Source organism: Rhineura floridana, chromosome 3 (assembly GCF_030035675.1).
Source record: "Rhineura floridana isolate rRhiFlo1 chromosome 3, rRhiFlo1.hap2, whole genome shotgun sequence".
NCBI classification, from domain to species: domain Eukaryota; kingdom Metazoa; phylum Chordata; class Lepidosauria; order Squamata; family Rhineuridae; genus Rhineura; species Rhineura floridana.
In genome coordinates, this window is record NC_084482.1 from 217,952,574 (window position 1) to 217,966,521 (window position 13,948).

At 43.3% G+C, this 13,948-nt stretch overlaps 1 protein-coding gene across 1 annotated transcript in view; it reads right to left on the bottom strand.

Annotated features, from left to right (window-relative positions):
- Window positions 1-5,328, bottom strand: part of LOC133378976 (vomeronasal type-2 receptor 26-like) — a 36,162-nt gene extending 30,834 nt beyond the window's left edge. Inside the window, exon 1 of the mRNA XM_061613590.1 lies at window positions 5,089-5,328. Coding sequence (XP_061469574.1) covers window positions 5,089-5,328 — 240 coding nt within the window. The remainder of the gene's footprint in view (window positions 1-5,088) is intronic.
- Window positions 5,329-13,948: the final 8,620 nt, after the last annotated feature.

Below are 13,948 nucleotides of genomic sequence, written 5' to 3' on the forward strand. Positions count from 1 at the left end.
CTGTGAAGCAGATGGCAGCCAGGAAGCCCACATAGCCAAGAGCACCATAAAACATGGCAACAGACCCTTCATTGCATCGTAGGATGATCTCTCCAGGCTGGGAGTGCATGTCAGAGTCAGGGAATGGGGGAAAGATTCCCAGCCAGAGAATGCTGATGACAACTTGGACACTGGAACAGGAAATGACAATGGAGTTGGCCAGACTCTTTCCCAGGCATCTCCTCACCCTGTTCCCTGGCTTTGTGGCCAGGAAGGCCAGCACCACAGTGATGGTTTTTGCCAAGATAGAAGAGACAGCAACTGAGAAGATGATGCTGAAGGCCATCTGTTGGAGAAGGCAGGTTATTTTCCTTGGCCGGCCAATGAACAGGAAGGAAGTCAGAAAGGAAAGCAGGAGGGAGACGAGGAGGATGAAGGAGAGATGACGGTTGTTGGCTTTAACTATTGGAGTTTCTTTGTATTTAATGCAGATTCCTAAAATGAAGCCTGTGGCTAAAGACAAAAATAGAGCAAAGGAAGTCAAGAGGAGCCCCAGATGTTCTTCATAAGCCAGGAAGGTGATAATCTTGGGGACACATTGATCTTGGGGTTTGTTTGGATGCTGATCCTTTGGACATTTGGTGCAATGTTCTTCATCTGGGAAGAGGAGAGAGTTTATCAGTCCAGACATCAAACTTATATGAATACTATGCCACGTACTATTCCATTCCATAAAAGAGATGTGTGGGAGCTAAAGTTTATAGTCCAGAACAACCAGAGTGGAAACATCTTAATCTGTCACAAACATCTACATCTTAATCTGTCACAATCACTGAGTATGAAGGCTGTGATTAAAACCACAAAAGGGTTGTGCAGTATGGGTGGTATCCATCAAACCCTCTCCCTGATTTTCATCGGGCAGTTTGTCTCAGATTTATGTCTGACAACTGACTGTATGCAATTAATTATGGAGGTGTGTGATGCGTCCTTCCCTGGCTCTCCCTGTCAGGTTCCTACCTGCTCGTGGTTACTGCCTGTCTCTAGGCACCACCAGGGACTCCACCAGTCCGGACCGCTCTCTCTTATGATTTCTCTCCCCGCTCTAGCACAGATCTCAACAGATCCCCCTGCTAGGCAACCACCAGTAACGTCCTAATACTAGTATTCCCAGAGATTCTGAATACTGGTATTGTTATTCTCTTCACCACTGCCACCATTTGTTACAGTTCCCCTTCAGCCTTGGTCATTACCTTACCCTCCCTTCTGGTCTGTGAAACCCCAGCCAAGGATCAGGCCTTTGGTAAACCAAATTAAGTATTTATTACAGATAACAAAGCTAACAAGATTAACAAGATTTCTTCTTATGGCACATAAGCATATGGTTTTACTCAATACTAATCCGAACTCCACCTCCCTCCTGGCAAACAACTCTCTAAACCCCACCAACCAACCCACTCAGTTCTCTTCTCCCCCCAGATTCCACTCTCACTCTTCCTTTTATACATTCAGCCATTTTAAACACACAGCCAATCATCTCGCATTCTACTGCCCATTCACTCCCCCTCCTCTTTCACTCCACTTACCATGTATCTTCTAAAACAACAACACTTACCATATATACATTAATATAGGAACATCACAAGGTACAAAACACAAGCCAAGAATGGATCCACATTATCATTCATTTTCATTCATTCATTCATTCATTGGACTTTATGCAATTAATTTGGAGTTTAAAAATACAGTAGCCAAAAAAGGATACACATTGAAAATTTGTCTTTAGAATCTTCAGTGAAAATGTCTCTGAGTGAATCTGAGCCTTAATTATATTCTCCCAAGGAATGCCCCCTCACTTGGAGTCACCCACCTTCCTGAGTGGAGATAGTCCCTTCTGCACATGGAGCGCAAGGATAGCAGCAAACCGGCTCTCCTTCTTGAACCACCTTCTTGTATCCAGGGCGACAGCTTTCACTACACCTGGAGCGAGGCACGGTCTAGCCATAAAGAGAAGGTGCATCAAAAGGAATATTTCAGGAATGTTTGTGTCTATAGAAATGTCACACAGAGTCTGCCAAGGCCCCAGCAGAACTCCAAGTGCCCCCCAGGCCCAATGGAGTCTTTTTGCTGCAGAATGGCATGGCAGGGAAACCTCACCGGGATGCATCAAAGGGTTGTCAACATGAGGGCTGGGAGAACAGGAAGGACTGGAAGCCTGAAGCTATAGGCAGGAAAAGAAAAGCTTACTAAGATGAGTGAGGGTACATGGGAAATGTTTTGGCATTGGATGAGTGATTAATTACTTTTGCGATCAGATGCTAAGATGCCTAGTGCAGTATGCAGCATACATTATTTCAAGCTGAGAATAAAATCCAAGAGAGATGGAGATGTGGTACATAAGGTAAGGCTGTGCACTGGAATCAGCCGAGGCAAATTGGGCCCATTCAGACATTTTTGGCCTTGGCCAAGTCAGATTTTTACAGCCGTGGATCACTATGCATTGGATTCTATGTCCCAGAGTGACCAGGGGCAGTCAGGGAGCAGGTCATTGGGCAGGAAGAAGAGGAAGCCTTGGCTCTTCTTCCTGCCTGATGAACGGACGCAGCATTCCTCCAGGTGTGTGTACTCTGTTTCGCAAAACAGCATTGCACAGGAGTGCTTCCTCTGCTCACGAACCAAGCAAACAGCAGCAGCAGCACACAACCAACACTAAAGCAGCAGTCTGGGGGCCCAATATGGAGGGTGGGAAAGGCAACAGGGCTGGTTTGAGCTGGTGAGGGGCCCACTGGTGCCTGCTGTAAACCCTGATTTTCCAGAGTTCTAAATTCCAACAGATATATGAAACTCCCCTCTTCACACAGTTGCTGCGTGAGATGTGTAGAGGGTAAGGCTTCCATGGGCTGCCAGTTCCCAGCTCTGCACTATGTTCAATAGGACTTACTCCCTGGTAGGTGTGCAAAAGATTGTCGTCAAAGCCCCGTATGAATTAAGTCCACAAATGGTTGGAGTTTAACAGGATGTCACATGAAACAAAATGTCCTCTACCTGGTTAAACCTTTTGGGCCACACAATTGCTTTTGTGTTAATGGTTAACTTTATGTCAGTGGATGTATCTCTCTCTATAGCCCCAATTTTCACTCTAACACGGGATTCATTGGGAAACATCACCCAGTTCTCAAGATCAAAGTTGCCTGGCAGCTCCCCATTCTCATCAAAATGCAGATCACCCATGGAAGTGTTCAAAGACTGGATTTCTCTTAAGAAACGGTGAAGCTAGATTGACAGGGGGGAAAGCACCACCAGTAATTAGAGAACATCAAACCAGGCTTGTTTCTCAGCCATGTTCACAGTAAGCTCTAATTTCTTTGAACTGGGACCAGCGCACATCTCATCTAGACTCAGAAACATGCTCACACAAGTGCCACAGGAAATGTTTAATGGAACCAGTACTAAAAATCTGTGCTTGGGGATGCCCTTGTGAATAGGTATACTACAAACAGCCAGCAAAAATAGGTGAGTAATGTATGTCTAGTGGACTGCTACTCCATAGTCTTGGAACGCCATCAGAGAAGGTCCTCACAGTTCTATCACACTTAACATCAGTAGAGGAGCAGGATTTGGGGTTATCCTGAGTAGCCCCACTGCCTGGTTCAAACATCTGAAAGGACAGAGAGCTTTCTCACAGAAAAGCTTCCATGTGATCCAGAACCCTGATTGCTCGGGGTTGCAGATCATGTGGAAACCTGCATGTAGTAAGGCTCCCTCTTCCTTCAGACTGGGGTGGCCACTTAGACTTCACGCCAAAAAGGGGACAACATTTTGTATAAAATTTTTGTTGTTATATGCCTTCAAGTCGATTACGACTTATGGTGACCCTATGAATCAGCGACCTCCAATAGCATCTGTTATAAACCACCCTGTTCAGATCTTGTAAGTTCAGGTCTGTGGCTTCCTTTACGGAATCAGTCCATCTCTTGTTTAGCCTTCCTCTTTTTCTACTCCCTTCTGTTTTCCCCAGCATTATTGTCTTTTCTAGTGAATCAGGTCTTCTCATTATGTAACTAAAGTATGATAACCTCAGTTTGATCATTTTAGCTTCTAGTGACAGTTCTTTCTTCAGACTGGGGTGGCCACTTACAGTTCAAAAGGGGACAAAATATTTACTCTTGCTAATTTCTGGGTTTAAATGCAAATATAGAAACAGGAAATACGATTTTAATTTAAAAAATACAGTACATCCCATCATGGGGAAGATTGTGATGAGACCTATGAGCCTGCTCACTCTGTAAACCAGTTGCTAATTTTTAATGGGCAACTTTAAACCCACCAGAGACAGAGGGGGAGGTGAGAAGAATCCAACTTCAGCTGTGAAGGCAGGATCTCACTCAGGGAAGCAGGGATGAGCCACTGCAAAGACTCTTCAGACATAAACATAGTGTGTGTCGGGGGGGAGGTGTTGACCTCTACCAGGAGCCTTGCAAAATGGATTTCCCTCAGAAATAAGCAAATGTTTTTGCCTTTATACAATATTTGAGTCTGGATCCAGGAAAATGATGGTTTTACAATTGGGACAATGGACTGCAGTTTGCAAAAATGGTAAGGAAATACCTGCCATGGCTGTAGCCTGTGATGTTCAAACCCATGTTTTCCTCTCACCATCAATGTTTGCTTAGATCTGGATGAATATGCAGCACTTAAGGCCTGAGCCACGACATGGATGCTGAAGTAAGTGCTGTAGCTGTCTTGAGACAGAGCTCTCTCCAGCTCCTCTTCGGGCAATGCCTCCAGGTTTTCCTTCTCTCTGCATCTTGTCCAACTTCTCAAGGACAGCCCATGCTTGGAATATAAACAATGAAATGCTTTCTCCCAAAATTGGTCCTGAGCATCTGAGAATACATAATAGTAGTCATGTTTTGTTCTTATTTGGGGCTTCATTACAAAGGAGAGAGAACCATGGATGAACTGGAAGAGATAAGGATCAAAAGACAAGTTAAAGTCCATCTCCTGAAAAGCGGTTGTGATCCAGACTTTTGCCCCAATTCGTTTATCAAATGCTTGTAGTGTCATGATTGGATCCCATCCCTTTTGAGCATTCTCATAGTAAACAATTACGTTGACTTCTTTACACATGAGAAACGGTTTACTCGGGATGGGCGCTTGGTACAGGTTCTTTTCTGGTATTCTTTCTGAGAAGGCAACACAAATCCCACTGTCGATCATCAAAGGTGTCAAGACACTCAAGAACCTTTCTCCTGTGTCACTGTCTGGAGCAATGAGACCGATCCACGTCCAGCCAAAATGCAGGAGCAACTTGACAATCCCCACGGGCTGAGTTTCATCCTTTGGGACCATGCGGTAGACAAAAGGGAACTTGGTTTTATCATTAAGAGCCAGAGCGTTTAAGCCATAACTGATCTAGTGAGGAAAGGAAGAGACTAGTGTTTTGTTTTGCTTTCAGGAAGAAATACGAGGTATTTATTCACATGAAATGATTAATATCTAACAAAGGATCCTTCCAGACTGTTGCTGTGTTGGGGTGGGTGTCAATCACATACTGTCAAATTCAGGTTGTTCTATTATAGTTGATTGGGTGGTCTTGCACAACAAACCTGCTTCCCCAAAATATTGCCCTTTTCATAAAAAGGAGTGATAGGAAAATGCACTTCAAAGCGTGGGACAACAATTGCTTTGATGTAATGTCATCTAACCTCCCCACAAACAAATCAAAGTGAATGCTTATTAAATAGCCAATATTGTGGAGAAACCTTCTAATGCATTTAAGTACCTCAACGTCCCTTTGCAGTCCAATGCAACCACTATGAAATTTGCATCAATGATGGCCACCCAACCGGTGTCAAACAAAGCATCCCACACTATCTCTAGCAATGAACACTATCTTTCCACTTAACAAGTGGCTAGTCAAGTACATGTGTACACAAACATATTCACATGTGCATGTGAATGAAGACACAAAATAACAGTTTTTTGGGCCTATCTAGAACTTTTACCTCTTTGTCATGCTCAGAACATGCATTTACCCAGTCTGCATGAGGGTAACTGGTTAGAGTTTTTGCTAGACACATATATATTGCAGTGGAGTGCAGAAATAACTGGTCTGTTAAGACTAATCGTTGAAAGAATAAAGAAACTTAAGGTTTATTATTACAATGAGGTAAATCCATACATGCTGAAACAGCCAGACTGCCTGCATTCAGGGAGCATTACTAAGTACCTGAGAAAAAATACAGAAGGAGAAGGGAGGAAGGGGAGGAGCAAAGCTTGCAAAAACAACAAACACTTTAGAGGAGGAATCAGCAGAGGGAAGAATAGATTGTCTTTCTGTTCATTATCCCTTCACCAGTGATTCTGTTTTGGAGAAAATGTTATAAGAACATAAGAATGTGACACTTTCTCCTTTGGAAGCCCCCCAGTTTCATCCTCCATCTCAAGACCACCAAGAATAATTTGATCAGGGGGTGATATTATGTCCCCAGTACTAAATTATATCTGGGGCCTAGTTTTGCCACCCACAGTGACTCTTTAAAAAAAAAAAATTCCAATTTTATTAATTTTCAAAGAGAAAAAAATAAGTCATACATCCATTTGAGAGTAAGGGGTAAACAACATATATATAAAATAAGATTTCCTGCACTTAAATATGCAAGCAAATACTCAGTTATTATTATGTGGTCACCTTCATAGATTCCACAAATTTTGAAATGTCTTGGGAACCTTTTGTTTATTGCCTGCTACGTTAGTATATGCAATAAAGCGCCCCCACTCTACCACAAAAGAGTTTTTACATTTCTGTCCTTTCACCATCCTTAACTTCTGTGACAATTTCTCTATTAAGGCTGATTGCCAGACTTTACTATACCACAATGAACAGATATACCTTTCAGATCCTTCCAAAATTGTGCTATTAATAACTGGGCTGCAACTAAAAGAAACCTAATCAATTGTTTATCCTTAAGAGTCTGGTTTCCATTCAAGAATAGATTTAACAGGGCTAATTCTGAGGTTTTATGTATCACCTGCTTTGGGATTTTGTCTATTTCTGTGAACACCGAGTCCCAAAATTCAGCCACCTTAAGCCTGGCTGCAAGTCCAGAGTCTGTGAGTTCAAATCCCTGTTTGTGTCTCCTGGGTGTCAAGGGCCAGCTAAAGATCACCCCACAGTGAGTGGCTCAGAGGTTATGTGCCCTGCCACCTGTGCAGCCGTGGGCAGGCTGCATAGTCCCAAGGAGCCCAGTTGCCCCCCAGCTGGCAGTTGCAGACAAGGAAGAGGCTGGCTTGTGCAGCTGTGGCAAGCTGAGCAGGCCCTAACCAGCTGGGGAGGACTAGCCTCAGAGGGAGGCAATGGGAAACCCCCTCTGAATACCGCTTACTATGAAAACCCTATTCATAGCCATAAGTCGGGATCCACTTGAAGGCAGTCCATTTCCATTTTCCAAATTACCCCCGCAGCATCAGTCTCTCAGTAACTGAATATTCCTATTTCATGTAAATCCTTTAGATATTTGACTCCCAGGAGACACGAGCGGGGATTTGAATTCACAGGCTCTGGACTCGTAGCCAGGCTCTCCTTGCCACTGTGCTATACCAGCTTCTGGGGGTAAATTAAAACACATTAAATCTGATTTTGCAAAATTGATTCCCAGGTTTGCCATATTCTCAAATGCTTTCAGTTCCTGTATCAATTCTGGGACTGCTTTTTCTGGGTCTTTTAACCTCAAAATCACATTGTCTGCATAGAGACTGATCAACTCTGATTCCTTCTATGGCTGGATTGTTCCTCAGTCTAGTTGCGAAGAATTCTATATCCATTATAAATAAAAGAGGTGAGATAGGGCAGCCTTGCTTTGTTCCACTATATACAGAGAAAGATCTCAAATTATGATTATTGATCTGAAGTTCAGCTGTTGAGGGGGGATATATTGCTTTCATAGCATTTAAAAATTGTGGGCCAAATTTATAACACCGAAGAAAGTTTAATAAAAATTCTCAATTAACACAGTCAAAGGCCTTAAACAGATCAAGTGCTGCCAATACTAGAGAGGAGTTTGTACTCTTACAAAAATTTATAATGCTAAATGTTCGTCTAACCAAATCGGCTATATCTCTTTTTGGGATAAAACTAAACTGATTGCCTGCTCGATATTTCCAATTACCAGTTTCAGTCAGTTTGCTAACACTGAAGTGAACAATTTATAATCTTGGTTTAATAGTGCTATAGGTCTATACGACTCCTTTCCAACTGGGTCTTTATGTTGTTTTAAGAGCAATATAATTTTAGACTGTGTCCAAGGAGCCGGGAGCAGAGCATCCTCTAAAATATTATTGAAAACTTTGTGTAAATAATGTGAAAGAATATCTCAAAAGTGCTTATAAAACCCTCCTGTGTAACCAGCAGGGCCTGGGGATTTATTTGCTTTAATCTTTTTTATGGCTTCACCTATTTCTTCTATAGAGATCAGATCATCTAATATCCTACTATCAATTTCTGTGAGAGGGGTAACATTCACACTATTTTGATACTCTCTAATTTCTGTTAAATCAATAGCTGTTCCTTTATAGATATTTTTGAAATATTTAGCAAACTCTCCATTTATGTTGGAGGGATCAAAGATCTTAGAACCCTTCCCTGTGATAAGAGAAAAATCAACTCATTTGAAATGTGGTGCTGGAGGAGAGCTTTGCATATACCATGGGCCGCAAAAAAAATAATCATTGGGTGTTAGAACAAATTAAACCAGTACTATCATTAGAAGCTAAAATGATGAAACTGAGGTTATCATACTTTGGACACATAATGAGAAGACTTGATTCACTAGAAAAGACAATAATGGTGGGGGAAACAGAGGGGAGTAGAAAAAGAGGAAGGCCAAACAAGGCATGGATTGATTCCATAAAGGAAGCCACAGACTTGAACTTACAAGATCTGACCAGGGTGGTTCATGATAGATGCTCTTGGAGGTCACTGATTCATAGGGTCTAGAGCGACATTGGCGGAAGACTCGGAGCAAAGCTGATTGATCTCGGGCTAGAGCCTATTTGAAGGCCTACTCCGAGGCAGTACGGGCTAAGAAGAAATATTTCTTCTCGGCCTCCATTGCGTCTGCTGGGAGCCGTCCAGCGGAACTGTTTCGAGTGGTTAGGGGGCTTTTAAGTTCCAGCCCCCGTGAGGGTAATTCTGACCACTCAACAGACTGCTGTCAAGAATTTGCACTGCACTTTGCGGACAAAGTCGCTCAGATTCACTCTGACTTGGATGCTAAAATTGATACAGTCTCTGAGGATGTAACTTCGGCGCCTGTTTGTCAAATTAAAATGGATTCTTTTCAACTTGTTTTGCCCGAAGATGTGGACAAGATCGTTGGAGCGGCGTGTGCCACCACATGTGTACTGGACCCTTGCCCTTCCTGGCTCATTAGAAGTACCAGAGGGGGACTGGTCGATTGGGTCAGGGGAGTAGTTAATGCCTCTCTACAACAAGGCAGAATTCCATCATGCTTAAAGGAGGCAGTTATAAGACCACTGCTGAAAAAGTCCCCCCTGGATCCCTCTTTACTAGGTAACTACCGGCCAGTCTCCAATATTCCATTTTTAAGCAAGATAATACAGTGTGTGGTGGTCGCCCAACTCCAGAGATTCCTGGATGATACAGATTATCTGGATCCATTTCAATCTGGTTTCAAGCCTGGCTATGGGACAGAGACGGCTTTGGTCACCTTGGTGGAGGACCTATGCAGAGAACTGGACAGGGGGAGTGTGTCTCTGCTGGTTCTACTGGACCTCTCAGCAGCTTTCGATACCATCGATCATGGTATCCTTCTAGGCCGCCTTGCTGAGATGGGACTTGGGGGCACTGTGTTACAGTGGCTCCAGTCCTTCCTGGAGGACCGAACCCAGAAGGTGGTACTGGGGGACTCCTGCTCGACCCCCTGGCCATTGACCTATGGGGTCCCTCAGGGTTCCGTTTTGTCCCCCATGTTATTTAACATCTACATGAAACCACTGGGAGAGGTTGTCTGGGGTTTTGGTGTTCGGTGCCATCAGTATGCTGATGACACTCAACTCTATTTCTCTTTTCCACCTGAAGCCAAGGAAGCCATACAGGTCCTAAACCAGTGTCTGGCATCAGTGATGGACTGGATGAGGGCAAACAAGTTGAGATTAAATCCTGACAAAACAGAGGTACTCCTGGTCAGTCGGAGGGCAGATCAGGGAATAGGGATTCAACCGGTGCTGGATGGGGTCACACTCCCCCTGAAGTCTCAGGTTCGCAGTTTGGGTGTACTCCTGGACTCAGCTTTGAATTTGGAGGCCCAGATTGCTGCTGTATCCAGGAGCACATTTGCCCAATTAAAACTGGTGCGCCAGCTGCGCCCGTTCCTGGAGCTGCCTGAACTGACTAGGGTGATGCATGCCTTGGTTACATCCTGCTTAGACTACTGTAACGCACTCTACGTGGGGCTGCCTTTGAAGACTGTTCAGAAACTAAAATTGGTACAAAGAGCTGCAGCCAGAGTGCTAACCGGGGTTGGTTACAGGGACCATACAACTCCCCTGTTACAACAGCTCCACTGGCTGCCAATTTGTTTCCGGTCACAATTCAAAGTGCTGGTTTTGACCTCCAAAGCCCTATACAGCTCAGGTCCAGGCTATTTGACAGATCGTATCTCCCTACATGAACCTGTCCAGGATTTGAGATCTTCAGGTGAGGCCCTTCTTGTGTTCCCCACACCTTCGCAAGCACATATGACGCGGACATGAGATAGGGCCTTTTCGGTGGCCGCCCCTAGGCTGTGGAACTCCCTTCCGAGTGAGGTGCGATCAGCTTCCTCCATGCCGTCTTTCCGGTGACAAGTAAAGACTGTTTTATTTCAACGGGCATTTGGGATAGAGAACGACCAGGATTAAGTGTCCTAGGATTGGTGACTACATTATATAATTTTACTATTTTAAATTGTCCGCTGTTTTTAACCTATGTTTTATGGTTTTAATTTTTCTCCTGGTCACTGTTTCATTCATGTCTAACAGGTTTAATTCCATCCTTTCCTTTTCCAGCTCTTGCCATACTGTTAATTCCCCTGTTTCCTGAATAGTTAATCTAGCAATTTCTTTTTCTAATTCTAATATTTGCACCCGCCTCTGATTCTTGACAGTACTGAGTACTTTTATACATGTTCCCTTAATTACAGCTTTCATTGCCTCCCACTTTAGTTCAGGATTGATCTCCTCCACCTACAGTGATTCTATGTTGGAGTCTGTTCCTTCTGAGATTTTTAGTTGGTTTGACTCGATGTCTTCACTGATGTAAAGAGCTACATCCTCAGTGTAACCTTCCCTGTCCTTCCTATAGAGTTTATGACCAGGGAGAACTGTATCCCGCTGGTACTCTCCAAGCATGATTAAAAACTATGTAGGTTTAGTCCACTCCTTGGATTCAAAATGGCATCCAATGGCATCCAATCATCGACAAAAATCTATTGCTCCATCTCAGATGCCCTCATGCAAATGCCATGCAGACGGGTCCATTTTGGCAGGTGAAGAACTGCCCCACCAGCCTCAATTTGCCCTAACCCAGCCCCTACCTGTCTGCCTTCTTTCATACAACCAGTTCAGTGCCGTGGTGGCACTACTTATCTGCTTTCTCCTCCTCAGTCTCAGTGTTGCCCTTGTAGAGCTCAGCAGGGAGGCAGAGGATGGGGAGAAAACTAGAATGAGTTGGCTCTGCCTGGTCATTGGCTATGGCTCCCCCTACTCTTTGGGCTGCCTCCATCCTGCCCCACCAGTCTCAATGGGCACCAGCCACCTCTCTGCAAATGCACAGAGAACAGAGAAAGAGACAAATCACTTTCCAAAAGACAGATTTGGGCTGTGTACTGATGGCTTGGGAAGCGGTGTACACACAACATTAGACACATTCCATATCTATACTGTCTTCTTATAGCATACTGGGTTTTGGTGTGTTTTTCCGCAAACAAGCGTCCATCTGAACTGAGAGAAAGAGCAACCTAGCTGCGTCTTATGCTGGTAATTTGTACACAACTATAGACTCGTAAAGCCTATGTTCTACCTTTAAAATAATATTTACATAGGATTTTTCTTAATTTATCATAAACTTAGGTGTAACTGATCTACAGACCTTCCTCATGGCAGGTCTACAGACAGCGATCTGTGGGTTTTGTTTAACAAAAATCCTCATGAAAATTCTCCACTATTTTAGTGCGAATTTCTCCAAATAAACACATTTTTGTAGGCAGTTCTGACAAAAGGTACACATTTTCGCAAGCAATTCCTCGTCATATCATCCTTTTTTGCATGTGTTCATTTTTATGCACACTTTCCCCTAATAGATGCATTTTTGTAAATGTTGTTTAGTTGGCGAACTGCATCCCAAAATTCTAATGAATGCACATTTCGAAGGATGGCTGTGTTCTGGTTCTCATATTGTTTTGGAAAGTGCGAATTTGATAAATTCTGCTTGAAATGCGAGCTGAATCTAAATTCTCACCCATCCCTAGTAGTGAAACAGTTCTCCAACTAACCAGTATTTACAAAAATACATGTTGGGGGAAAGTATGCATAAGAATGAATATGAGTGTAAATACCATACAGAAATGCATTACATGATGAGACCTTGCTTGCAAAAGTATGCACATTAGTCAAAGCTAATAAACAAAAATGTGTTTATTAGGAGAACGTCATTCTAAAATGCGGCAGAATTTCCATGAGTTTTTTATTTGATTGCAAAATGCAGCAGAAATGTGGAGAATTGTATTTAAATTTGGGAAGAGATTAGAAATGGAGAGAACCGATACTGACAGATCTGTCCATCCCTATCACCCGCTGACTTTCATGGTGCCCAGCTCTCCATATATTTATCCCATTTTTGACATTTTCCTTAATTCTTTCACTGTGTTCTTTGGCCATTGCTGCTGCAAGGTCTCACATCTTTGCTGCCCACCTTCTCATATTAGTCATTTCCAATATTTAGCATAAACTAGTTGAGTGTCTGCCAGGTCTCTATGTTCTTGTCTTATGTCATTTGTATAGGGTGGAAGAGCTTTCACCAACCTGGTAGCCTCCAGCTGTTTTGGACCACAACACCCATTATCTTCAAGCACCCTTTGCCAATGGTCAGAGATGATGGGAATTGTAGTCCAGCAACATCTGGAGATCCCAAATTAAAGAACTCTGGGAGAGGTCAGCTTTTGGCAACCTGGTGCACTTCAGATGGATGGGCTGGTTTTGATGGGAGCTGTAGTCTAAAATATCTAGAAGGTGTCAGGTCGGAAACCTCAGGATTAGAAGAAAGAGTCCTGGATCTAGTCTTATTCTATAGCTCAGGATTTTCTCACTTTTTGTTGCCCCTTCTCAACTCCCCATAGAGGAAGTGAGCTTTTATGCAGCTGAACTCATTCACTCTCTTTCTCCCCCCCCCATTCATACCTGAGGGATTTTGTAGATGCCTGACATGGATGAAATCTCTTTGGAGATTGCAGAATCAGTCCCTTCAAGAACAGCCAGCAGTTTATTCCATTTTCCACAGTTATAGTTTGGAATATTGCTCTCCCCGCCTGCAAGCAGGTCTATCATCGCATCAAAAGTAATCCTGGCATCAAAATAGTTCTCATAGAGATTGTAGCCCAGAGTGATGTTGGGTAAGAGCCTGGGATCCCGGTTGATCTCCTGGATGGTGAACAGAAAGGACAAGACATACCATTTCTTCCTGCCTGTAAAACTTAAAAGAAAAAATCTTTTTGTCACACTGCCATTCACCTTTCAGGAAAACAAAATATCACATTCATTCTTTATAAATCTTGGGGTCTTTCCACACAACATAAATTCCACAAAAGCTGATTCCCAAATAATGGACTGTTCATATGTGTGCATGTGGAGAAGTGAAACATGTTCTTGTTGTAAGGTGAATACCCCTTTGTCCCTTAAGAACAAAACTGGGGAG